General features: G+C 41.3%; 1 protein-coding gene across 2 annotated transcripts in view; it reads left to right on the forward strand.

Moving 5' to 3' along the window:
* Positions 1–4,124: 4,124 nt before the first annotated feature.
* Positions 4,125–27,408, forward strand: part of DCLRE1C (DNA cross-link repair 1C) — a 34,207-nt gene continuing 10,923 nt past the window's right edge. Inside the window, exons 1-9 of one of the 2 annotated variants that reach the window (XM_055429103.2) lie at positions 4,125–4,302; positions 12,619–12,670; positions 15,453–15,537; positions 18,002–18,061; positions 19,735–19,790; positions 20,974–21,075; positions 21,469–21,541; positions 21,687–21,827; positions 26,121–26,222. In XM_055429103.2, coding sequence (XP_055285078.2) covers positions 4,194–4,302; positions 12,619–12,670; positions 15,453–15,537; positions 18,002–18,061; positions 19,735–19,790; positions 20,974–21,075; positions 21,469–21,541; positions 21,687–21,827; positions 26,121–26,222 — 780 coding nt within the window. In that variant the 5' untranslated portion in view covers positions 4,125–4,193. Of the gene's footprint in view, positions 4,303–12,618; positions 12,671–15,449; positions 15,538–18,001; positions 18,062–19,734; positions 19,791–20,973; positions 21,076–21,468; positions 21,542–21,686; positions 21,828–26,120; positions 26,223–27,408 lie in introns of those variants that run through there. The other variant, XM_088844063.1, reaches the window with a different exon arrangement.

Consider the following 27,408-nt stretch of genomic DNA (forward strand, 5'->3'; position numbering starts at 1 on the left):
TTATGGTTTCTGTTCTTACATTTAGGTCCTTAATCCATATTGAGTTATCTTTGCATATGATGTTGAAAAAGAATGAAATTAGAACCTTTTCTATGTAGCTGTCTGGTTTTCCCAATACCATTGTTGAAAAGACTGTCTTTTCTCCATTATATATAATTGCCTACCTTGTTGTAGATTAATACACCATAGTGCGTGGGTTTATTTCTGGGATTTCTATCCTGTTGCACCGATCTATGAGTCTGTTCTTGTGCCAGTACCATATTGTTTTGATGATTGTAGCTTTGTAGGCCAGTCTGAAGTCAGGGAGTGTTATTCCTCTAACTCTGTTCTTCTTTCTCAATATTGTTGGCTATCAGAGTCTTTTGTGTTTCCACATAAATTTTAAAATTATTTGTTATAGTTCTGTGAAATATGCTCTTGGTATTTTGATAGGGATTGTGTTGAATCTTACTTTGGAAATGTGGAATCTTAACCACTGGACCACCAGGGAAACCTCATAGCTAGGTAGTGTCTTCTTAATCATTCCTATAGAGAAGGAATATCCCTACCAATCTTGTTTACTTTGTTTACATTCTCCTATGTGAGAGAGTGAAAGTCACTCAGTTGTGTCCGACTCTTTGCAACCCCATGGACTATACAGTCCATGGAATTCTCCAGGCCAGGATACCAGAGTGAGTAGCTGTTCCCTTCTCCAGGGGATCCTCCCAATGTAGGGATCGAACCCAGGTCTCCCACATTGCAGGTGGCTTCTTTACCAGCTGAGCCACCAGGGAAGGCCTATATACTCTCTAATTTTTTTTTCAAATCTATTGAGCTATAATTGAAATGCAATAAATACACATATTTAGCAGCATGTAATTCAATAAGTTTTGGCATATGTATATACCTGTGAAATCATGACCACATCAAGTTAATGAACTTGGTTCTTTGTGTACAAAGTTGACTGTTGATTGCTTTCTGTCACTTTAGATCGGTTTACATTTTTCTATAATCGTATATAAATGGCATAATATAGTATGTACTCTTCTTTTGTCTGGCTTCTTTTGCTCAGCATACTTATTTTGAGACTCATCCCTGTTGTTTTGTTGTATTAATAGCTCATTCGTTTTCCCTCCCAATTGTATTGTGATATAATTTATATATAACATTGCATAAGTTTAAGGTGAACAACATCATGTCTTGAGACATGTATATGCTGCACCAACATGGTCACTACAATAAATCTAGCTAACATCCTTCACCTCATATAGTTAGTTTTCCTTCTTGTGATGAAAACTTTTAATATCCACTTCAGTAACTCTCAAGTATACACTGAGCTTCCCTGGTGCCTCAGATGGTAAAGAATCTGCTTGCAATGTGGTAGACCTGGGTTTGATCCCTGGGTTGTGAAGATCCCCTGGAAGTGGGCATGGCAACCCACTCCAGTATTCTAGCCTGGAGAATCCCCATGGACAGAGGAGCCTGGCGGGCAGGCTACAGTCCGTGGGGTCACAAAGAGTTGGACACGACTGAGCGACTAAGCACAAGTATACACTACAGTATTGTCAATTGTAGTTGCTACGCTGTACATTTCATTCCATGACTTTTTCATCTTATAACTGGAAGTTTGTACCTTTTGATTACCTTCACTCATCTCTCCCACACCCCTCATCCTACTCTGGCAACCACCAATCTGTTCTTTGTTTCCAAGAGTTGGATTTCTTTAGATTCCACAGATCAGTGAGATCATATAGTAGTAGATGCCCACTAAATAATAATGGCTAATATTTATCGGAGGCTTCCCTGGTAACTCAGATGGTAAAGAATCTGCCTGCAATGCAGGAGACCCAGGTTGGATCTCTGAGTCAGGAAGATCCCCTGGAGAAGGGAATGGCAACCCACTCCAGTATTCTTGCCTGGAGAATCCCATGGACAGAAGAGCTTGGTGGGCTACAGTCCATGGGGTCGCACAGAGTTGGACATGACTGAGTGTCTAATATTTATTGAGCTCTTAGCATTTTCTGGGGCCTTGTGTGGGCTTTATTTTTATCTCCATTTTAAGATGAGAAAACTGAGTTTCAGAGAGGTTACCTTAACCAGAATTACATAAATAGTAGTGGCTCAGATGAAATGCTAATCAGGGCCTGTATTTTCTTTTCTAAAAGAATAGCATAGAACATAATATGTGTATAATGCAAGTTATTTATACTGTCAACTGGAAAAAAAAAAGCACAACCTAAATATACGGCTCACTCATCCTAAGAGTACACATTACATGCCTCTGGGCTATGCTTACCCATCTTCACTATTTTCTACCCTATCTCTTCTATCCTATCCTATCTTTTTATTCCAACTCTCTATTTGTGTTTATTCTCTTGTACTGTATCCATTGTGGAAAGAGAAGAGGATAAACACAGGGACAAATAAAAAAATAAGAATATGAGCCTTATCAAGACCTGTGGCCAGGAGCTTCATTGTCAGAAGCAGACACACTGGATTCTGCAGATATCATGCTCAGTGAGATCTGGTTTTAGGTATAGACAGCCTAGCCACAGCGACACCCTCTTTTATCCTATGACAAACCATCTTATACCAAATCAAAAATGTTCGCAATATATACTAGCAGAGTATTTTACTCAGAGTAGTGACAATGGTGTGTACTCCTTCCCCCTCCTCTCCCTTTCTCTTCTTACTCTTCCTCTCCTCCTCCTCCTAAGCACTTCATCAGAATCTGTATTTGAATAGAACTGACTGCTAGGGCTGCAGGAACATGCTAATATTCCCTGAGGGTGACATCCCGATTCTTGATTTCCCTGCTTAGAACGAATTGTTACTGGAATTATTCCTACATTACCTTGTGTCTCTGTGGAAGCATTTATTTACCATGTTCTGCAAAGGTCTATCTCCAAATTGATTGAAAGTGACTTGCAGGCACATCTTAGTCATCTCTGTCATCATGGCAGGGCTTGTACAGTGCTAGCACAAAGTAGTAGCTTGCACAATGCTAAGCACAACTCACAGGTGTTGCAGTTGTGATTAAAATACTACTGTGGTGTCTAAGGAGACTTACTACAAAGCGGATGCAGGTAATGCTATTGCGTCTATTTGGTGAATGTTAATATTTTCACAAGACTTCTCCAATGGCTCAGCGATAAAGAATCCACCTGAAGTGCAGGAGACAAAAGAGTCATGGGTTCCATCTTTGGTTCGGGAAGATCGCCTGGAGGAGGAAATGGCAACCCACTCCAGTATTCTTGCCTGGAAAATCCTACGGACAGAGGAGCCTGGTGGACTACAGTCCATAGAGTTACAAAGAGTCGGACACGACTGAGCATGTAGGCCCACACAATACTTTAGCAAACCTTTCCATAAAGTTGCTTTGATGTTTAAAAACTCCAGACCTTTCATCTATCACCCTACCGTTTTTTTCTTTTATACATCTTTCTAACTTCCAGAAAACAATAACAACAACAAAACACCTCAGAAGAGTTGGAGGTTGGGGAGGCTAGCAGCTAAACTTTCCCTGGGATCTTATCTACCCTAAGATCATGCATCTGAGCTTGATTGTAAAAGATTGTGTATTTTACTCAGTTTGTAGATTATAAATGGAAACGGGGACTAATAGTTTTCGAATATACCACAAGACTGATACAATTTTCTCACACAATCTTCAAGATTATCCCTTAAAGAAGACACTGGGAAGGGACATAAAGAAGAGAAGCCAAAGCAAGCTTTCGGGAACACAATGGACAAGAAGGAAGCGGAATGGAGTCCGATTTCAAAGCCAAGCTCCGCATCCCGCTTCGCATCCTTGGATGTAGTCGCCTGCTCTGGACGTTGTCTCCCTTCGCATTCTTGTTCCTGCACAGACCTAGGCAACTCTTCACCAAAGCGACGATGTGCTGTGCCAAGGTATGCAGAAGGCGCCCCACTGCTCGCGTTACAGCCTAGATTCTACCCAGCCTCTCAGCTGTAAAGCAGAGCAGCCCAGGTGGTTGGTTTTAACCCGCAGGTGACGCGAGGCCGGAACTGACGGGAAGCTCGTTGGCACCGCCCACCCCAGAAGCGGAGCTGCTCTGATTGGACTTTGCTGTGCCCGGCCGGCCAATGGTGAGGCGGTGGCAAGTTCCCGGAAGTGGCGGCGCGGCAGGCGGAGTCTGGGTCTTCCGCGGCTCACTCGAGAGGCGATTAGTCCGCCAAGGTTGACCGACGCTATGAGCTCCTTCGAGGGTCAGATGGCAGAGTATCCAACCATCTCCATAGACCGCTTCGACAGGGAGAACCTGAGGGCCCGTGCCTACTTCCTGTCCCACTGCCACAAAGGTGAGTGAGCTCAGCGCGTCGCCTCCTCCCGGGGACCCGGGCTGCGCGGGATCGGGCCCCTTGAGGAGGTCACCCGTGTCTGGAGAGAGTGAAGGCAAGGGTCTTACAGGAGAAAGTGCAGGTTTTGGGAGGCCATGCGAGAAACTAGCTTGGACCTTGTCCCAGCCGGGCTCTTCAGTCTATCCGAGGCTTTATCTTCTCATCCCTCATACTGCGGGATAGAACAGCAACTACCAGTTGCCACTGACCCACGCCACTTTGATCTGCCACAAATGTTCAGTTCTTTTGAAAGCTCTCCCAGTGCCCAATAGTCAGAGGTTGACCAGTATTAGTTCTTCCCGCACATCCTCGGGATTATGTTATAAAGACAAGTTTAGATGAAATTCTGCCATACAGTTCAGTTTAGTTGCTCGGTCGTGTCCGACTCTTTGTGACCCCATGGACTGCAGCACGCCAGGCTTCCCTGTCCATCACCAACTCCCGGAGCTTGTTCAAACTAATGTCCATCGAGTCAGTGATGCCATCCAACCATCTCATCCGCTGTCGTCCCCTTCTCCTCTTGCCTTCAGTCTTTCCCAGCATCAGGGTCTTTTCCAATGAGTCAGTTCTAAGCATCAGGTGGCCAAAGTATTGGTGCTTCAACTTCAGCAACAGTCCTTCCAATAAATATTCAGGACTGATTTCCTTTAGGATGGACTGGTTGGATATCCTTGCAGTCCAAGGGACTCTCAAGAGTCTTCTCCAGCACCACAGTTCAGAAGCATCAGTTCTTCGGTGTTCAGCTTTCTTTATAGTCCAACGCTCACATCCATACATGACTATTGGAAAAACCATAGCCTTGACTGGACAGACCTTTCTCGGCAAAGTAACGTCTCTGCTTTTTAACATGCTGTCTAGGTTTGTCATAGCTTTTCTTCCAAGGAGAAGCGTCTTGTGCCATACTCCTTACACACAGATTAGCAAGCATGCAGGCACTGAAAAGTCCTGTCTGTAAGCTCAACGAAGTGCAAACTCCCCTCCCTTATAGATGTTCTGTCTAGAGGTGGGATGCAGGTTTCTTTTATAGAGGGCCGGGTCAGGCAACTAGAATACTAATGTTTCACAGCTGGAAGCTGTTAGGAATTAAGCCTGGCATCACCCTCTAAGGATAGGGTCCCAAGGCTAACTGCTCCAGGCAAGGCTGGAGCATCTCTAAAACATTTTAGCTAGTCTCCAGGGCTGGGGTACTTGCTGATTTCACTACCACTTTCCGTTTTAACATCTGACATACTGACTGATAGGTCACTAACTTTACCAATGAAAACAGGCTCCATATTCATTGTGCTAATTAGCACAGCCTAGGGCATTGACCAGAGATGAAGCTTAACTGAAGTGGTCTGGAAGCTCTCTCTTGAGTGTGGACTTCCAGAGTAGCTTAAGTAGGATCCCCAACCCCTATTTTGAGGAGTGACTAAAATACTTATTCATGTACAGATCACACCATGTGATATTAAAGTAAACTGCAAATACCAAAACTTGCCCCTCATTGTGCGATTGGTGTGAAGACCAGCTGTTGTCTGTGTGTGAAATCAGTCACTTTAAGGTAGTGTAAATTGATGAAATTTCTGCTTTGGGGAAATGCCTCTGCTTTCCAGCTCTCAGCTCCTTTTTTTTTCTCTCTTTAATGAGAAAAGTCTGGACCTCCTTTCCTGATTCACTGAAGAGCATAGGAGCCTTTGTACAGTCTTTCTGTGTCTTGATAACATTTTTGTTTTGCCTTGTTTTTCATTAGGAATTCACTGCTGGGTGAGAATATTTTTACCTTTTCTGTTGAGTCTCCCCGGGAGGTGTCTGAACTCACATGTGGTAGCCACAATGAAAGAATGGATTCAGGGCTTGGCCTTTGTAGCGAGTTTGGAGAAAGAGTTCATATTCATCTAAAGGAATTTGTATGTTTGCTTGTTTTTGTATTTATATGTGTATTTATATCTTTACTTATTTTTTTAAATTGAGGAATAGTTGTGAAATCATCATCATTAGTTTGCACATTAACGAAGACTCTCCTGTCCAGCACTTTATAATAACTTTTCCTATTCTCTGGTCCCACGTGGATCTGTTTTCCCAATAAGGAAGTACACTCGTCAAGGGCAAGAACTCTCCTTCTGCTTTCTGAGGTTTGCCACATTGCCCACTGATGGTTTATAACCATTTTGGGAAACAGACTTCTTTGGATGTGCTATGGAGTGACTTGTGCACTGCACCCCCCAAACCCAAATTCAGATACTGAGTCCCTAACTCCCAGTGTGGCTGCATTTGAAGAAGGGACTTTTTGGAGGTGATTAAGGTTAACTCCAATGTTCTGGAAAATTCCATGGACAGAGGAGCCTGGTGGGCTACACTGCATGGGGTTGCAAACAGTCGGACACAAATGACTAACTAACACCTGAAGGTTAAATGAAATTGTAAGGGTGAGGTTCTAATTTGATAGGATTGGTGGCCTTAGAAGAAAAGGAGGAGAGCTCTCTCCCTCCATATGCACAGTGAGGAAAGGTGTGAGCACATAGCAAGAACATGGCTGTTTGTACGGCAGGAGGAGAGGCATCCCCAGAAACCAGTCTCATCACCTTAATCTTGAACTTTAGCTTCCAGAAGTGTTAGAAATGCATTTCTGTTTAAGCCATACAGACTCTGATATTTTGTTATTGCAGCCTGAGCTGAGTGATACAGTGTTAACACATGCACATACATCGTTAGCATCACATCTTGATAAAAGTAAAGATGGGCCATGGACCTGCATGATGCTTGTTTACGGCCCATCTGGAATCCAGTGCTGTGCTCAGGGCAGACTTGACTAAGCACCAGTGAGGCCTGGAGGACAAGAGGGAACCCATAGCCTTAAGACAGTGGCCCAGACTAGGGGAAGACCCCTTGTGGAGACAACTTAAGATGACTAATTCTGGTCAAGAAAAAACAAAAAAGGCCCTGGAAGAGGGACTCTGGGTGCAATCCTTGTTGTTGAATCACTCAGTTGTGTCCAGCTGTTGTGACCCCACGGACTGTAGCCTGCCAGGCTCCTCTGTTCATGGGATTTCTCAGGCAAGAACACTTGGAGTGGGTTGCCGTTTCCTCCTCCAGGAAATCTTCCTGACTCAGGGATCAAACCTGGGTCTCCTGCATTGCAGGCAGATTTTTTACCACTGAGCCACTAGCATCACAAAGTAAACTCATCCAGGTTCCCTTGACTGCCCATGAGGAAGGAGCCTGGGGTGGTGAGCTGGGCTGTCTTGATGGAACAGGGTGCTGCCCACTGAACTGGTTTGGGAACATGGAGCAGAGTCCTGAATCAGTCTTCTATTTGTGATGACTCAAACAGTTTAGAAACTACATAACAGAGAGTCCTGCTCTGGGATGCGCTCATTGTCCTGAAAAACCTGGACCAGGAGTGACGTGAGGAGATGTACCCTCTGAGGGGGCAGGTGGACTGTCCTGTAGAGACATGTGTTTGGTCAGTGTCAGCCACGTGGTGATGGCCTTGTTTTCATTAGTTTAAGGATCATTGCATACAAATTTGAGGGTGTGTTTGTTGGTAGTTCAGTTGCTCTGTTATGTCTGACTCGTTGTGACCCCATGGACTGCAGCACGCCAGGCTTCCCTGTCCATCACCAACGCCCAGAGCTTGCTCAAACTCATGTCCATCAAGTTGGTGATGCCATCCAACCATCTCATCCTCTGCATCCCCTTCTCCTGCTGCCTTCAATCTTTCCCAGCTTCAGGGTCTTTTACAGTGAGTCAGTTCTTCACATCAGCTGGCTAAAATAGTGGAGCTTCAGCATCAGTTTTTCCAGTGAATATTCAGGACTGATTTCCTTTAGGATGAACTGGTTGGATCTCCTTGCTGTCCAAGGGACTCTCAAGAGTCTTCTCCAACACCAAAGCATCAATTCTTTGGCGCTCAGCTTTCTTTATAGTCCAACTCTCACATCCATACATGACTACTGGAAAAACCATAGCTTTGACTAGACAGACCTTTGCCAACAAAGCAATGTCTCTGCTTTCTAATATGCTGTCTGGGTTGGTGATAGCTTTTCTTCCAAGGAGCAAGTGTCTTTTAATTTCATGGCTGAAGTCACCATCTGCAGTGATTTTGGAGACCTGGAAAATAAAATCTGTCACTGTTTCCAGTTTCCCCATCTATTTGCCATGAAATGATGGGACTGGGTGCCATGATCTTAGTTTTTTGAATGTTGAGTTTTAAGCCAACTTTTTTGCTCTCTTATTTTACTTTCATCAAGAGACTGTTTGGGTCTTTGCTTTCTGCCATAAGGGTGGTGTCATCTGCATATCTGAGGTTATTGATGCTTCTGGCAATCTTGATTCCAGCTTGTGCTTCATCCAGCCTGGCATTTTGCATGATGTACTCTGCATATAAGTTAAATAAGCAGGGTGACAATATTCAGCATTGTACTCCTTTCCCAATTTGGAACCAGTCTGTTATTCCATGTCCAGTTCTAACTGTTGCTTCTTGACCTGGATACAGATTTCTCAGGAGGCAGGTAAGACGGTCTGGTATTCCCATCTCTTTAAGAATTTTCCAGTTTGTTGTGATCCACACAGTCAAAGGCTTTGGCATAGTCAGTAAAGCAGAAGTAGATGTTTTTCTGGAACTCTCTTGCTTTTTTGATGATCAAGTGGATGTTGGCAATTTGGTTTCTGGTCCCTCTGCCTTTTCTAAATCCACCTTGAACATCTGGAAGTTCACGGTTCATGTACTGTTGAAGCCTGGCTTGAAGAATTTTGAGCAACACTTTGCTAGCATGTGAGATGAGTGCAATTGTGGGGTAGTCTGAACATCTTTTGGCATTGTCTTTCTTTGGGATTGGAATGAAAACTGACCTTTTCCAGTGTTGGTAGTGAATAGGATAATTAGATATTTTTCTTTTGGGTTATTGCCACGCTATTTAACATCGTCTCCCCAACAACCAAGGTTTCATCAGGGGTAGTAATGGGCAGTGTTTACATAGGTGCAAATGAAAGTCAGTTTTGGTAAATGATTTGAGGATGAAATTACTTTCAAAATAACCAACTTAGTTATAGTTTTAAGTAAAATTAATTTCCAGCAGCGTTTATGTATTAACCTTAAAAGAGCTGGAAAAAAGTTATCTAGAGAGAATACTTTTGTTTTAATTAGCTTTAAACTTACTAAACTTATTATCAGTTTTTAGAAAACTTATAATGAAGATTGTTACTTTGTGGTTAGACAGCAATTTTATAGCTGAATAATATCCTTTATGAATGTAAACCACAGTTTTCTTTATCTATTCATCCATTGATGGACACTTAGGTTGTTTCCATGTCTTGGCTGTTGTAAATAACAGTGCAATGAACCTGGGGTGCAGATATCTTTCTTCAGATAAATACACAGATTTGGAATTACCAGATCATATGATAGTTCTGTATTTTAATTTTTTGAGGAAATTCCGTATTTTTTTTATAAAATTGACTGTGCTAATTTACATTCCCACCAACGGTGCACAAGGGTTCCCATTTCTCTACATCCTTTTCAACATTTGTTACTTTTCTTTTTGATAATAACCATTCTAATGAGTATGAGGTAATATCTTATACTGGGTTTGATTTACATTTCACTGGTGATTAGTGATGTGGAACATCTTTTGATGTGCCTGTTGGCCATCTGTATGTCTTGGGGGAAATGTCTATTTAGATCTGCCCATTAAAAAAAAATCACATTGTATTGATCATTTGTTTATTTTTGCTTTTGGTGTCAGATTAAAAAAAATTATCATCAAGACCCATATCAAGTAGCTTACTGCCTATATTTTCGTCTAGAAATTTTATGGTTTCAGATCTTACATTCAAGTGTTTAATCTGTTTTGAGTTAATTCTTATGTATAGTATAAGACAGTGGTTAGGTTTTATTCCGAGCATAGCAACAAAGACCCAGCACAGCCAAAAATAAAAAAGTAAAGATCATATATATAGATATGTATACATACATATATATATACACACATAAACAACTATGGATTTGTATGTATATGTATACATACACATATGTATGTGTATGTATATATACATATATATATACACATAAACAACTGTGGATTTGGGAGTAATTAGTCTTAAATTTTGAGGTGGGCATGGTAAACCCACTCCAGTATTCCTGCCTGGAGAATTCCATGGACAGGGAAGCATGGCTGGCTACAGTCCATGGGGTCACAGAGAGTCGGACACAACCAAGTGCCTAACATTTTCACTTTTTACCGTAAATTAATTGACACTATATATGTGGGTTTATTTCTGGGCTTACCATTCTGTTTTGTTGATCTATCTATGTGTATTTATGCCAGTACCTTGTTCCTGATCTTAGAAAAATAGCTTTTAGCTTTTCACCACTAATTATGATATTTGCTGAGAGCTTGTCACACATGGCCTTTATTATATTAAGATATGTTCTATCTGTACCTGGTTTATTGAGATTTTTTATCATAAATGTATATTGAGTTTTTTCCAGTGCTTTTGTGCATCTGTTGAGATGATTATATGATTTTTATCCTTCATTTTGTTAATGAGATTATCATATTGATTGATTTGTGGATGTTGAAACAAGTTTGCATCCCTGGAATAAATCCCACTTAACCATGGTGTATGATCCTTTTAATATATTGTTGAATTCTGTTTGCTCATATTTTGTTGAGGATTTTTTATTCTATGTACATCAGGGATATTGAGCTGTAATTTTCTTTTTTGTGTGTGGTGTCCTTGTCTGGTTTTGGTATCAGGGAAATACTAGCTTCATAAAATGAGTTCTTTGAATGTTTGTAGAATTCAGCAGCAAAGCCATCAGGTCTGGGACTTTTGTTTGTTGGATTTTTTAAATTACTGATATTAGAAAGGATATTTAATATCCTTACTAGTAATCAGTATGCTCAGATTTTCTGTTTCATCATGATTCAGTCCTAGGTTGTATGTTTCTAAGAATTTATCAATTTCTTCTAGGCTGTCCACTTGTTGGTGTATAATTGTTCATAGTAGTCTTTTACTCTTTTCTGTTGCAACAGTTGTAACTGCTTCTTTTATTTCTGATTTTATTCATTTGAGTCCTATGTGTGTCTCTCTTTTTTTGTTCTTGAGTCTAGCAAGGACTTGCCAATTTTATCTTTTTAAAGAACCAGCTGTTTCATTGATTTTTCTATGTTGCCTGTTTAGTCCCTGTTTCATTTGTTTTTGTTCTAATTTTTTGTTATTTCCTTCCTTCTAATAGTTTTGGGCTTTGCTATTTTTCTAGTTCCTTGAAGTATAAAATTAGGTTGATTTTTCTTATTTCTTGAGGTAGAGATTTATCACTTTCACTTCCCCCTTAGAACTGTTTTTGTGCATTCCACTTATTTTGGTATGTTTTATTTCCATTTTCATTTGTTTCAAGGTATTTTGAAATTTCTCTTTTGATTTCTTCTTTGGCCCATTGGTTGTTCAATAGTGTGTTGTTTAATCTCCATATATTTGTGAATTTTCCAGTTTTCTTGTAGTTAATTTCTAGTTTTATACCATTGTAGTTGGCAAAGATGCTTGATATGATTTTAATCTTCTTAAATATATTAATACTCATTTTGTGGCCTAATATGTGTATGTCTTGGAAAATGTTCCCTGTGCATTTGAGAAGAATGTGTGTTCTATTGCTTTTGCATGGAACGTTCTGTATATATTTGTGAAATTCATCTACTCTAATGTTCGCTTAAGTCCAGTGTCTCTTTAATGATTTTCAATGATTTTAATGATTTTTAATGATTTTCAGCAAGCAGTCACAGTTGGCTGAGAAATTAATGAGACTCTTCTTATTCTGGCCTCAGCCTGAATGGTTTCCTCAAGGATTCCATGGAAGCAAACTTGAATTTCCAGATGGACTAACTTACTGACTGGAATTGAAGGGGTTAGAGAGAGCATGGTCTGAAGATGGTTGGATTGAAATAAAAGAGAGTAGAGGAAAATGATGGAAGTAGTTCCAAATGAGACCATTCTTCTGTGGCTACTCCAAGTGATTTAGCCTCTGCCCTAAGATCCAGAGGCTCATTCTCCTTTTAAGTGGCTTCCGTTGGCTCAGAGATGGTCAACTTTGGTGGTTCTTGTCCTATTTTCAGTGGATTCTTCACTTGCAGAAGCAAGGGCTCATACAAATCAATGCTTCTATAAAAGTGAAACTCTCATTTATTTTCTCTTAAAAGGAAGTCTGTAAAGAACAGACAACTTAGTTTCCTTGGGTCAAGGAATCCTCTGAAAAAATAATGTATTTATGATATCTGATTCTTTTCATGTTTTCAGATCATATGAAAGGATTAAGAGCCCCTAGCTTGAAAAGAAGGTTGGAATGCAGGTAATTTTTTCTTGCTATTTATTTGTGTGTGCTTTTTTAAGTAAAAATTTTAATTGAGCTGTAACATCTACATAGAAAAGTACTTACATCCTAAGGAAACAGACTGATGGACTTTCACAAGTAAACACATGTGTAGCTTCTGCCCAGCCTGAGAAATAGAGCGGCAATAACCTGGTACAGAACCCTGTCCCCCGCCAACTCAATCTTTCTCACTCACAGGTAACCTCTCTTCTGACTTCTGTTATCATTGTTTAGCTTTTGGTTGTAAATTCTATTTATAGATGAGGAAACTGAGGAACCAGAGGGGTTAGATTAGTTGCCCAAGGTCACACAGCTAGTAAAGTGGCAGGACCAGGATTCCCACCAGGTCTCTATGATTTTAGAGCCTGTATATTAGTTATCTATTGCTGTGTAACAAACTACCCACAAGCTCAGTGGCTTAAAATAACCCTAATCATGTATTCTCTCTCTCTCCTGTTTCTGAGGGTCGGGAGCTCTGACAGGGCACAGTGGGGATGGCTGGTTTCTGCTTGACTGGGTATTATATGGGGCTGATGTTCCGTCGTGGAGGCTTATTTATTCAATGTCTGACACCTGGGTTAGGCAGACTCAAACAGTTGGGGCCCTTTGGGTATCTCCACCTCTAAAAATATCCCTTCAGCATAGTGGTTTCAGGATAGGTGGAGTTTTTAAAGGAAAAAAAAGTGTACGTCCCAAATGAGAGCTGTGTTAGTCGCTCAGTTGTGTCCGACTCAATTTTGCAACCCCATGGACATAACCCACCACATTCCTCTGTCCTTGGGATTCTCCACCCAAGAATACTTTAGTGGGTTGCCAGTTCCTTCTCCAAGGTATCAATCCACCCAGGGATTGAACCCAGGTCTCCTGCATTGCAGGCGAATTCTTGACCATCTGGCCACCAGAGACCTATAAGAGAGAGCTAGCTCTTGCCTGGAAAATCCCATGGATGGAGGAGCCTGGTGGGCTGCAGTCCATGGGGTCACTAGGGGTCAGACATGACTGAGCGACTTCACTTTCACTTTTCACTTTCACACATTGGAGAAGGAAATGGCAACCCACTCCAGTGTTCTTGCCTGGAGAATCCCAGAGACGGGGGAGCCTGGTGGGCTTCCGTCTATGGGGTCACACAGAGTCGGACACGACTGAAGTGACTTAGCAGCAGCAGCAGCAGCGGCAGCCATATTGTCCAGAGATCTAGACTCAGAAGCCCTACAGTATTACTTCCATCACATTCTGTTGGCTAAGGTGGTGACAAAGGTCTGTTCAGGTTCAAGGGGAGGTCAACACAGACCCCTCTGTCAGTGGAAATTCCATGACCATTTTGTTAAGAAGACCATGTGTGGTTGGGGGGATATATGTTAACATGGCCATCTTTGGAAAGTATGATCTGCCACAGACTGTATTCCTAACCTCTAAACTGGAGTGTCCAGACTCTTTGTGACCCCATGGACCAATACAGTCCATGAAATTCTCCAAGCCAGAATACTGGAGTGGGTAGCCTTTCCCTTTTCCAGTGGATCTTCCCAACCCAGGAATTGAACTGGGGTCTCCTGCATTGTAGGCTGATTCCTTATGGTAGAAAGCGAAGAAGAACTAAAGAGCCTCCTGATGAAAGTGCAAGAGGAGAGTGAAAAAGTTGGCTTAAACTCAACATTCAGAAAACAAAGATCATGGCATCTGGTCTCATCACTTCATGGCAAATAGATGGGGAAACAATGGAAAGAGTAACAGACTTTATTTTTTTGGACTCCAAAATCACTGCAGATAGTGACTGCAGCCATGAAATTAAAAGACGCTTGCTCCTTGGAAGAGAAGTTATGACCAACCTAGATAGTATATTAAAAAGCAGAGATATTACTTTGCCAACAAAGGTCTGTCAAAGCTATGGTTTTTCCAGTAGTCATGTATGGATGTGAGAGTTGGACTACAAAGAAAGCTGAGCGCCAAAGAATTGATGCTTTTGAACTGTGGTGTTGGAAAAGACTCTTGAGAGTCCCTTGAACAGCAAGGAGATCCAACCAGTCCATTCTAGATCAGTCCTGAATATTCATTGGAAGGACTGATGTTGAAGCTGAAACTCCAACACTTTGGCGTCCTGATGCAAAGAAAGACCCTCATGCTGGGAAAGATTGAAGGCAGGAGGAGAAGGGGACGACAGAGAATGAGATGGTTGGATGGCATCACCGACTCAATGGACATGAGTTTGAGTGAACTCCAGGAGTTGATGATGGACAGGGAAGCTTGGCGTGCTGCAGTCCATGGGGTCGCAAAGAGTTGGACACGACTGAGCGACTGAACTGAACTGAAACTGGAGTGTTGAGGTTTTAAAGTTTGTCATGAAATTGATTTCTGCCCACTGAAAACATAAATGGAATAGATTCATATGAAGTGCAAGGCAGATATCTTCTGTCCCCTTGCCCCTTCTGTAGAGGTAGTTTACCCACGTATCTCTCCAGACACAGCTGATCTGTAGAATGCATGTCTTTAAGATGAGAATGGTGAGGACCAGCCTTTGAGGAGGTCAGAGGGCCCTGTCCAATCTGTCCTCTGCTTCTTCCCTGTCCCTTTACACCATCATGGGACTGAAGTGGTCATTGGACTGTTGACCTGCTGGGAACTATTCTAATACATTTGTATTAGCGCAGTTTCTGTTTTATTCGAGACAACTGACACACATTGAAACATATTTCCTAGTAACCCAGATGGCAGCTCATTTTGAATTGCACTCAAATGACTTTTTTCTTTTGTCTTTTTTCCCCAGCTTGAAGGTTTGCTTATACTGTTCACCTGTTACTAAAGAATTGTTGTTAACGAGCCCGAAGTACAGGTTTTGGGAGAAACGAATTGTAAGTTTTATTTTTTGAATTACACTAATTTTTTTTCAAGTGGGAAATATTTTTCGAGGTGTATTGAACAAAATATTGTCGTTATTCAAAGCCTACTTCCTCACACAATGTATGTATCCACAGTAACCCCCATGTCAATATTTAGCCTTTGCGATTCATTAGTTTAGAAGAAGTTGACATTTTATTGTTGTTGATTTTTCTTTCTTGTCCCCAACATGTTGACCTAGATGCTTAGTTTTGTCTAATCTCACAGGCTGTCTTGCTGAGTTGCATTTTAATGCTTTAAAGTGTAAACTGTTTATTGACAGAATTAATAAACCTTTTATTTAGATCACGGAATAGATTAGGAAAAATAACTTACGGTTTATAATAAGAAAAGTAAACATAACATGATTTATAATATAAAGAACTGAAATAAAAATAGAATGGGAAATTTTGAATCTGTCCATATAAAATGGATCTCTCCAATAGAAAGTTATAGTAAAGGGGAGAAAAACAAAGCATGGTACAAAAATGTGAAGATGGCAGGCAAGGTTATGTCCTAACAGTAATTGCTCTAAGTATAAATGGATTTATTTCAACTTTTGATCAGAAGACAAATTCTTGATTTAGGTTAAAAAAAATAGATCCCCAAGTTTTTGTCTACAAGACACATAGATAACACTAAAGGAAAAATGCAGGTTGAAGTGGGGGAATAAAAAAAGGAAAAGATATACTGAACAATTAGAAACTAAAAATGCCAGAGTAGCAACTATTATATCATGCAGAGAGTTGAAGGCAAAAAATATTAATTTCAAAGAGTGTGTTTTTACTATTCAAAGGGACAACCTCTTAAAAGTATCAAGAAGATGCCACTTTGTAGTTGGGGAGCTAAGATCCTGCAGGCAGCAAAGTGCAGCCAATAAAAGAGAGAAAAGATATATATGCAACTAACAAAATAGCTTCAGACCAGATATAGTAGTCCCTGATCACTCAGTGATTGATCAGAGAAACAACCAAAATGAGTAGATAGAATTAGGGGTCGTTATATGGATTAAACCATCAATAATTGGGGGAGCTAGCAGAGAGTTCTGAACAAGAGTCTGTTGGATGTCTGACTGCTGGGAACTTTCAGCTCCCATGTCTACCTATCCCTTCTGCCCTACATGTGGGCAAACTGACTTTTAAAAAGTCTACACCTTCCTTGGCACCTACATGGCATTCCAAGATGCCAGCCCAGGCCCACCCTGTAACCACAGTAAAAACCAGGACCACTCACTCCCATTTTCTCAGGCCACACAAGCCACTTTGTCCCCACCTGGGTTCCACCCTACCTACCATAGAAAATAAACTACCACAGAAAATAAAAAGGAAGATGACTAAAAGTAAAAGCTGGTCTGTAGAGAAATAAAGATAAACTTCTGCCAAGATTGAAAAAACAGATGCATATAAAAATAACAAATGATATAAAGGAAAGTAACTTAATGAACAGCAGTGCCTTGTTTTGAAAATTAGTATAGTATATTTGATAATATAGATAGAGTGGATAAATACCTGGAAAAGTAGGAAAATCCCAAATTGAGGCAGGAAAAGTAGGAAAATCCCAAATTGAGGCAAAAAAAATAGGTAAGTTGAATAAAGAAATAGCCATCAAAGACATTAAAGAAGTTTTCAAAGACATCTTCTTCAAAAAAAGCCCCAGGCCCAGATGGTTTTATCTTGCCTTTTGCCAAATATTCAAAGAACAAATAATCCCTATTGTAGGAGAAAATAAAAAGATAAGCTGCTCAACCTATCAAATGGATAATGATAATACATGGGGAAAAAGGCCATTTCTATATGAGAACATGTGAACATCCTAATACTGAATCTAACAGTATTAAAACAAATAGTACATCATGAATACTGTGTGTTTAATACAAACATGTAAGGTTCTTTTCACACATGAACCTCACTATAGATATTATGACATCAGTGGACTGAAAAGATGAAAACTTATCTTCATTCATCAACTACTTACTGAATGCCTCTCTCTGCTGCTTGCCATTCTATAAAGTGTGCAGATAGCTTCTTGAATCTGTGGATTAGGCCAGCACATCACAGACTGATGGCACTGTGTTCTGCAGCAGACAATCTAAATACAAAGAACACGTGACTACATGTTGTACAAAGACTCAAGTTCAATGGGAATGGGAGGGTTGAAGGGGGGAAATTGAATTCATACTAGAAATGCTGTATCTGAGAATGTACAGGTTTGTAAGGCATCCAATATGTACATGTTGCCACATCAACCTCAAGAAAGGTGTAATTTTAACTTTATCATGTTTTCAAGCTGTAAAACTGTTTTTATAGTGAAATCAGAAATTGTTCCACTGAGAGTCTGTAATATTTCTTAGTTCACTTTCTGTGTTTAGATGGCAAAGGCATATAAAGTCATGAAAGACTGTGTACAATATGATATATACCTGATGTCTTATTTTAATAGGTATCAATTGAAATTGAAACTCCTACCCAGATATCTTTAGTCGATGAAGCATCAGGCGAGGTAACTAAATATTAAATATTGTATTTCTAAAAATTGTTATTTAGCATTAAATGATTGTCTTTCTCCTTGATTTTGAATGCCGTTTAGCCAGAAATAAAATTTATAGTAAATGAATGAGTTTGTAAGGAAAAAAACATTTGTGATGTATTTATTTTCTACATCTAAGGGACTGAACATTGCTTCTGTTCAATTCTAAGGACAGAATTGCTTCTATTAGTGTCACATGCTAGTTATAGGAGTGCCATAGTAATGGTATGATTACTATGTAGTATGACGGTTACATGTATTAAGTTTATTATAATGTTAGGTATATAAAACAGTGTTTAATGTTTTTGCAGCAAATTTATGTATATTGTGATTTTTTTTTCTGAATCATTTTCTTATTCAAGAAAAAGACATTGTTCAAGTGGATCTAGTTTATTTTTTTGTCCTTAAATTCAGACACAGGTACTTTTATCTTGTGTATTCAATTTTTTTTTAATAGTAACTAGGATTGTGGACCCACCATTTATGTACGTATTTATTTTTATCTCAAATTATACATCAGGCTGTGAGGTGTTTTCCTGTCTTACAGCAAATCCAGTTAACATTTGTTATGTAGCCCAATTAGAACCTGCTTTGTTGACACGTTTAAATCTGAAGAGTGTCCTTGGTGGTGTGGCTGTCATGGGACAGGGATGGGCTTTTCACATGTCCTCCCTGGAGGAGATCAGACATTGAAGTACTTTTATAGTAACTGTTCCGAGGGAGAGGGAAGGGATGGCCTGAGACCCTCTTGAATGTCATGCTGAGCTCTGTTAGCTGGCAGTCTGGGGAGATGCTCTCAGTCCCTGGCGGCCTGTGTTAGTGAATGGCTTGCTCAGAATTGGGCAGCAGGTGGCCCCCCGTGGTCAGAGTCCTGCCTTCCCGCTCTGGTCCGTTCTCTTTCTTCTCACACACTGAGGTTTGTGTGTTTGTCTCTAGCTCCAACCAGTGGGAGAGCCTGTTTTAAAGGGGCCTAGGGAATGAACCATGTCAAACATAACTGGAGGAGTTACCATGATGGAGCATAGCCGATTAACAATGTTGTGATGGTTTCAGGCAAACAGCGGAGGGACTCAACCATACATATACATGTATCTATTCTCCCCCAAACTCCCCTCCCATCCAGGCTGCCACATAATATTGAGCAGAGTTCCCTGTGCTATACAGTAGGACCTTGCTGGTTATCCATTTTAAATACAGCATGTATCCATGTCCATCCCAAACTCCCTAACTATCCCTTCCCTTCCCCCACTCTTCCTCACCCGTAACCATAAGTTCAACTTTAAGTGTCTGAGTCTGCGTCTGTTTTGTAAATAAGTTCATTTCTATCATTTCTTTTTAGATCCTGCATGTAAGGGATGTTATATATTTCTTCTCTGCCTGACTTCCCTCACTCAGTATGACCGTCTCTAGGCCCGTCACTTCATTTCTTTCTTCCCAAGAGTGGAATTGCTGTGTTGCATTGGAACTCTACGTTTAATTGTTTGTTTTCTGAATGAGGATTCCACTTGTTTCCAGGATTTGGAGAGTGGGGAAAGGAGAAAGATACAGCAGTTCTTGAGAAGTACTTGTGTACTTTCTACTCAGGAGGGCTTTGTTTAGCTGGGTCCTAATGATAACTTCTATTATTTTTTTTTCTTTCTTTTTAGAAGGAAGAGATTGTTGTGACTCTTTTACCTGCTGGTCATTGCCCAGGATCAGTTATGTAAGGGGGTTCATCTATTTTGCCCATTTATTTTGGGTTGATATGTATTACATTTGTAGAAATAAACTTGTATGGTCTAGATAATAACATGTACCAGGAGATTTGCTTCTTATGATGGCAATTCCTTTAACCTTCATTTCCAGGGTTAAACTAGGGAGGGCTGGGGCACAGGTCAATTTCAAAACGTGGCTTTCTTACAATGGAATACTTCAGTAGCAATCTTTCCACGGGCTTTGCATTTTCTCATCATATGGATCTTTTTCTCCGTGAGCAGGGGTGATCTCTGTATACAGTCGAAGGTGCTGATGCATTTTAGGGGACATCTTTTGCAAACTCAGCGATATTTCCACCATGTTATTTTTTCCCTCTCTGGGAAGACGTGGCAGCTGAGAGTTCAGTGTGGTTTAACCCTTTGGAAATTACATCAGCACCATACCACAGCGGCTGTGTTTGGCAGGCAACATGAGCTATGTATATATTTGTATTTAGTATATATTTAGTGGGCTTCCCTGGTAGCTTAGCTGGTAAAGAATTTACCCGAAGGGCTTCCCTGGTGGCTCAATGGTAAAGAATCTGCCTGCCAATGCAGGGGACACAGGTTTGATCCCCGGTCTGGGAAGATCCCACATGCCACGGGACAACTAAGCCCATGAACCACGACTACTGAGCCTGTGCTCTGCAACAAGAGGAGCCACTTTGATGAGAAGCCCGCGAGCTGCAACTGGAGAAAGCCCATGCAGCAAGGAAGACCCAGCACAGACAAAAACAAATAAATCTAAAAAATTATATAAAAAACGAATTCACCGGCCATGCAGGAGACCCTGGTTTGATTCCTGGGTCAGGAAGATTTCCTGGATAAGGGATGGGCTACCCGCTCCAGTATTCTTGGGCTTCCCTGGTGGCTCAGATGGTAAAGAATCTGCCTGCAGTGTGAGAGACATGGGTTCGATTCCTGGGTTGGGAAGATCCCCTGGAGGAGGGCATGGCAACCCACTCTAGTATTCTTGCCTGGAGAATCCCCATGGACAGAGGAGCCCCGGGGGCTACAGTCTATGGGGTCGCAAAGAGTCAGACACGACTAAATGACTAAGCACAGCACATGCATTTAGTATATGGATTTAGAATAAATTCATTAGAATTTTGTACGAGACTTAGAAGCCACTGAGATCTGTTTTCTTTCCAGGTTTTTATTTCAGGGCAACAATGGAACTGTCTTGTACACAGGAGACTTCAGATTGGCTAAAGGAGAAGCTGCCAGAATGGAGCTTCTGCACTCTGGGGGCAGGTACTGGGCTTTGTGGAGTTCTGGAACCTTAAGACTGCATTGTTTTAAAGGTTTTATTGTTCGTTTCTCCCCACTAAATACCAGCCTTTGTTTCTGTTAGAAATCTAACTGGATTATAATAATATTTGTAACAGAAAGGCACATTTTTCCTCTTGAAGTGAGGGGATGGTAATATTCCATGTGTTGATCAAGGTGATAATTACATGAATTGGTCTAAATTCACTGAACCATATATACAAGAGCTGTATTATTTCATCATATGGAAATCATTTCCCAACAAAGTTGATATAAGAAAAGATCCAAATGACAGAACAAACTGTAAAATAAAGTATAGGCTTTGTATTTTATTTCCTGTGAAATGAGTCACACCCCTTGTTTCAATTTTATTTTCAGAGTGAAAGACATCCAGAGTGTGTACTTAGACACAACTTTCTGCGACCCAAAATACTATCAAATTCCTAGTCGGGTATGTCTCCCTGGAGCACAGCTGTATTTCTTAAGAGGGCGGTTTGGGGAGTAAAAAATGGGATATTAATTGTTCCTGTTGCCGTGGGTCTCTGGGAAGCCCGGGCGTGAAGCAGTGTTAACTGCCTTTGAACCTTCCTGCCCAGGAGGAGTGTCTGCGTGGAATCCTGGAGCTGGTCCGAAGCTGGATCTCACGGAGCCCCTACCACGTGGTGTGGCTGAACTGCAAGGCTGCCTATGGTTATGAGTATCTCTTCACCAACCTCAGCGAGGAGTTTGGACTCCAGGTACCTGAAGACTCTTTTCGGTTGCTCTGAGCTTCCATCCTCCTGTCTCCGCCTCTCCTCCCCCTCCTCATGCCCACTCCCAGCATCCGCCAGACTGAAAACCATAACAGATGGACGCAGTCTTTAACTGCTTAATTTATTTTTGGTTGTGCTGGGTCTTCGTTGCTGTGTGGGGTTTTCTGTAGCTGTGGCAAGCTGGGGCTGCTCTTCATTGCGGTGCATGGGCTTCTCATTGCAGCGGCTCCTCTTGTTGTGGTCGCAGGCTCTAGGGCATGAAGCCTTCAGTAGTGGTGGTGCACAGGCTCAGTAGTTGTGGCGCACGGGCTTAATTGCTCCGTGGCATGTGGAATCTCATTGGGTCATGGATCAAACACGTGTCTCCTGCATTGGCAGGTGGATTCTTCACCACTGAGCCACCAGGGAAGCCCTGAACACAGCCTTTGTCATCTTTATTTGCTTTCTCTTGGGAGAATTGACAGTGGGAAGAGCCCTTTGGTGAGAAGTCCCCTAAAGGATGTATTTTTTTTCAAAATTGCGGGTCATGAAATTTAGTCTTTGTGACCAGCAATGAGAATACATTTGAACTAGGAAATATCTGAGGGGGTTGCTTACAGTTAAGAGTAATCACTGTCATGTGAAAATTTACGTCAGGAATCAGACACATGCCTATCTAGACCTTCCTTGAGTTAACCACAGGGCTTTGTCCTACTAAGTCCATTGCTTATCATTAAGTCAAAAACTCCTTTAATAGCCGAGACCCACTGAACTTCATAGCTTAGCCTCATCTGCCTGAAATGTGCTCTGAACACAGATTAGCCTACAGTTGGACAAAACCATCTAACACAAAGCCTATCTTGCAATGAAGTGTTGGGAGTCTCGTGTAACTTATTGAATGCTTTAAGTGAAAATCAGAATGGTTGTGTGTTCTGGACGCACACAACCATTCTGGTTTTCACTTACAGCATTCAATAAGTGTGTGAGTTGTTCACCCTTGTGATTGCATGCCTGACCAGGGGCTGTGGCTCTGCCTCTGCCCAGTATCCCGAGAAAGGAGTGTGCCACAAATCTCCAGCTTAGGAAAAGATCACAATTCAAAAATGTATTTCTTAGTGGAGATCATGGTCAATAGTATATGGAGAATACTGTCCGGGGGCACTAAGCACCTTCCCCTTGAAGGAAACACATCAGGTCAGGCTGGGAGTCAGTGTTCACCTGTCCCTTCCATGGGAGCTGAGTGCTGGGCTCTTGGGAACCCCAGCAGCAAGGTGAGCAGAGTGCCTGCTTCTGGCAGCGCCCACGACCCCCGAGAGAAGATGGATTTTTGGTGGTGGCTCTGAACAAAACAAATGCTGGAACAAGTTGGACATTTAAATTCTACTTTATTTGGCATCTTTTATTATCGATCCTCTGGTTAGCAGACTTCTGCCATGAACTTAACACTTATATACAACATAATTTAGTAAAACTAAAAAGGTTTAGTGCTTTTACATTAGAAACTTAAACAATTTCTGCCCGCCCCCCACCCCCCACTGCCGCTCTCCATAAGCCTTACTTCCCAAGCCCTTCTTTCCTCAAGTTTTCCTGTACAAATATCTTTGGCATAAAGCTCCCAGTTTTCCATTTTGGGACAGATTTGCTTTCATTCTGACATTGTGGTGCCTGTGTGTTTTCGGTGTTAAAATGGCCTTTTAAATAAAAATCACAGTAATTATATGTTGTGTGTGTGTGTGTGTGCACACTTGCATACATTTTACAGTCTGCTTTTTTTTCTCCCCTCATGTCCTTTTTTGGAAAAATACAAAGCTAGCCACCACCTGTCAATCCTGAATTTGTTTTGTGAATTTCAGTGGTGTGTGAAATCTACAAGACTGGAAGCTCCAGCTTGGAGGCCTGACAGGGAAAAACCCTGAGCCTAGGAGGTGTCCAGGGATGGTGGAGAGGAGGCAGGTCCTAGGAAGGTGACCCTGGAGTGAGCCCTCTTGTAAGTCTCTTAATCCCTCTGTAGGGAAGAGAAACAACTTTAGAGACAAGGGAGTATAGGGACTTCCCTGGCGGTCCAGTGGTTAAGACTCTGCAATCCCGGTGCAGGGGGGCACAGGTTCCATCCCTGGTTGAGGAACTAAGATCTTACATGCCTGGTGGGAAAAGAGCACACAGAAAAGGGGGAGAAGAGTGAGGTTTTTTGACAGAGGGATCTGAGAGATGAGATGTTGGGGTCCTTTAATGGACCGGGAACTGGTGGTCCGGAGACGACGATTAGAAAGTGAAAGCGAGAAAGAGGCTGATATTCCCTAGTTTACGCAGAAAACCAATAAAGTCCTTGGCACAGGACTTGCATCTCCCACGAAGGCACCAGGCACCCTCTCGAGGGGGAGTGAAGGCACAGGGCGCCTTTTCGAGAGAGTCTTAGAAGCCCGGGCAGGAGAGTGGGCAAGACAGGTTTCTACACTCTAAGGAATCAGCCGAGGAGAGAGAGAGAGCGAGAAAGAAAGACAGACAGTGCTTTAATGATTTCTCTGTGAGTACATAAAGGCTGTGGTACAAGAAATTTCTTTCAACAATGATAAAGATCAGAAAACCAAACGTACAGTAACCATTACCAAGGGAACAAGGGATTAATAATGGTCACAAGGTCAGGAGACAATCCATATCTCAAGAAAGGGGATCGAGATTAAGCAGTTTTGTCATAAAGAGAATGTTTACTAAAGGAGATTCAAGCCTGTCTCACACAATGACCTCGTTCCTGGGAGCAGCCTGCTGCTCCACTTAAAAAGAAACAAAGGACTTGTGAGAAACAGCACGTAGGAATCCTCCTGTCAAACATTTCCTGACAATGAGATCTGAAGGATGATTTATAGCAACCTCTTCAAGCACCTTCATTTTTGTGAGGATGAGAGCTTCCCTGTGTCTCTCTGTACATCTCAGAATTTACCTCTTTTTATCTCCTTAGGCCAGAAAAATCCATTTGTTGTTTCTTCTTCTTAGTCATTAGGAAAATAGGCAGTGAGAGGAATAAGGCTAAGTCACAGTCAGGCTTGGATTCTTTCTACACCTGTCTGGGTATTTAATTTCCACGCTGATTTAACATTAGTCTAATCTGTTTTGTTATTCAGACTGCAAGATTAGAATGCTTTGGGGAGAGTGCCATTTCATTATCCTTGTATCAATTTAGGTACTTGTTATTTACTCTAAAATACCCAGAACCAACCGACATGTTGGTTTTAACAATTTAAAATGTATTAGCTTTAAAATTCTGAAGGTGGCTGAGCTTTGTTCTGTTTTGCTTTGTTGCTTTCTGGCAGCAGAGTCCTCCTTTCACCCAATAAAGAAGAGTGTGGAAAGGGAGGATCTGGGTCTCTGCTTCCTCTTCCTGCTGGCCTCCCTTCCTGCCAGCTGCCAGTATACAGCGTGTTGTGTGTGTTTTCGTGAGCAAGTGAGTCTTTTTCTAAACATTTTATTTATTTATTTATTGGTCATGCCCCACTGCTTGCAGACTCTTAGTTCCTGGACCAGGAATTGAACCTGGGCCCTGGCAGTGAAAGCACCAAGTCCTACCCGCTAAACCTGCTAGGGAAGTCCATGAGCAAGTGACTCTTTTTCTAAAAATTATTATTATTTATTTAATTTTTGGTTTAACTGGTTCTTCACCGCTGCACTCAGGATTTCTCTTTTGCAGTAAGCAGAGTGACCCTTCGTTGCAGTGTGCGGGCTTCCTAATGCGGTGCCTTCTCTTGTTGCAGAGCTTAGGCTTTAGGCAGGCTTCAGTAGCTGAAGCCCTCGGGCTCAGTCGTTGTGGCACGTGGACTGAGCTGGTCCGCTGGACGTGAGATCTTCCTGGATCAGGGATCAAACCCCTTTCCCCTGCATTGGAAGACAGGTTCTTATCCACTGTTCCACCAGGGAAGTCCAGCAAGTGATTCTGATTCTTGATTGTTTTTGTCTGCTGTGTACACTGCAATAAACCCAATGTTTAGAATAAAGCATGATGTAGAACAGATGTACAAGAAATATGAATTGAATGACTTGATGGATGGATCCAATGAAATCCACCAGCTAAGTCACCACACTTTTCACTGCCACCCACAATGGGCAGTGATGCTGATTGCAGGGCATGGGATCTCGATGCCCTGGCAGATACTAACAGGCACTGAAAGAGTTGAAAACTAGGCTTTGAGGAAGAGGAAAGAGTTATTTTCTAACTGGATGATTTACCCCTGCCCAACTTAACCTTGAATACTTTATTTACAGGAAATACAATTCCAATAACGTGCTTATTTGTGTTGTTTTCCTCAGGTTCACGTGGATAAACTAGACATGTTTCGAAACATGCCTGACATTCTCCATCATCTGACAACAGACCGTGACACTCAGATCCACGCGTGCCGACATCCAAAGGCATGCAGTGAACTCTGTTTCTTACTGTTTGTATGATTCACAGAAACCAGAATTTTAGGTTCAGAAGGAACCTCAGAAATCCCATTTTCTAGGCTCTTCAATTTACAAATGTGAAAAGTGAGGCTGAGATCCCGGTATTAGATCAGGGTCATGCAGTGGTACATCACTATTCCATTATCATAAACCTAATTAGTAAACAGACACAGATACTTGTAATTTCTAATGAAATATGTTTATAAAATTGATATATGTTTATTTGTAATTATGTAACGAACAATTTATTTGTAAGGAAAGTAGTAACATTAGAACTTATAATTTAAAATTTAACAAAATGTAATCACCATCTCTTGTGGTTTACTTTTGAAACTCATGACACATGCACATTTATAAACTTTATTTTTTTTCTCCTTTGAGGTAAATATCTAAATATAACTTTGCTTTGATTTTTTTTTTTTAATTTTTTTGCCACACCACGCGGTATGCAGGATCTTTGTTCCCTGACCTGGGATCAAACCCATGCCCCCTGCATTGAAAGTGTGGTGTCTTAATCACTGGAGCATCAGGGAAGTCCCTTAAATTTTGAAGTAGTTACATGTATTGGTGATCCAGTTTCAAATGAATGTTTTTAGTGTCTTTGAAACTCACTGGTAATTGATTTTCTGATGCCACCATAGAACTTCCTTCTCTTATTAACTGCCAGGGATTCAATTTTGAATTTGGCTCTAACACTTCCATTTTAATTTATATTGTCATTCAGTGTAACTTAACTACTAATTGCTGCTGCTGCTGCTAAGTCACTTCAGTCGTGTCCGACTCTGTGTGACCCCATAGACGGAAGCCCACCAGGCTCCCCCGTCCCTGGGATTCTCCAGGCAAGAACACTGGAGTGGGTTGCCATAACTACTAATTAGTGACTGTCAAATGCAGGGGTTCGTGTGATCATAATTTTTCTCTAAATTTTTAATCTTGGCATTCAAATGCTGAGTAATTTTTATTTTAGTAAATAGTACGTTTATACATTTGGATAATCACTGTAGTAGTAATACTATGTAACTCTATCAGCCAAAATCCTAAAATCTCTTTGCCCTAAAGTAAAACAAAATTTAAAAAAAGATTCTTATTCATACTATGGAGTATTCTATTTCAAACCACCACAGGAGAGATATGAGCTAAGAAATTCTTTTGA

Source organism: Moschus berezovskii, chromosome 15, assembly GCF_049115385.1.
Source record: "Moschus berezovskii isolate FMDL1 chromosome 15, NW_MosBer_1.0, whole genome shotgun sequence".
NCBI lineage: Eukaryota > Metazoa > Chordata > Mammalia > Artiodactyla > Moschidae > Moschus > Moschus berezovskii.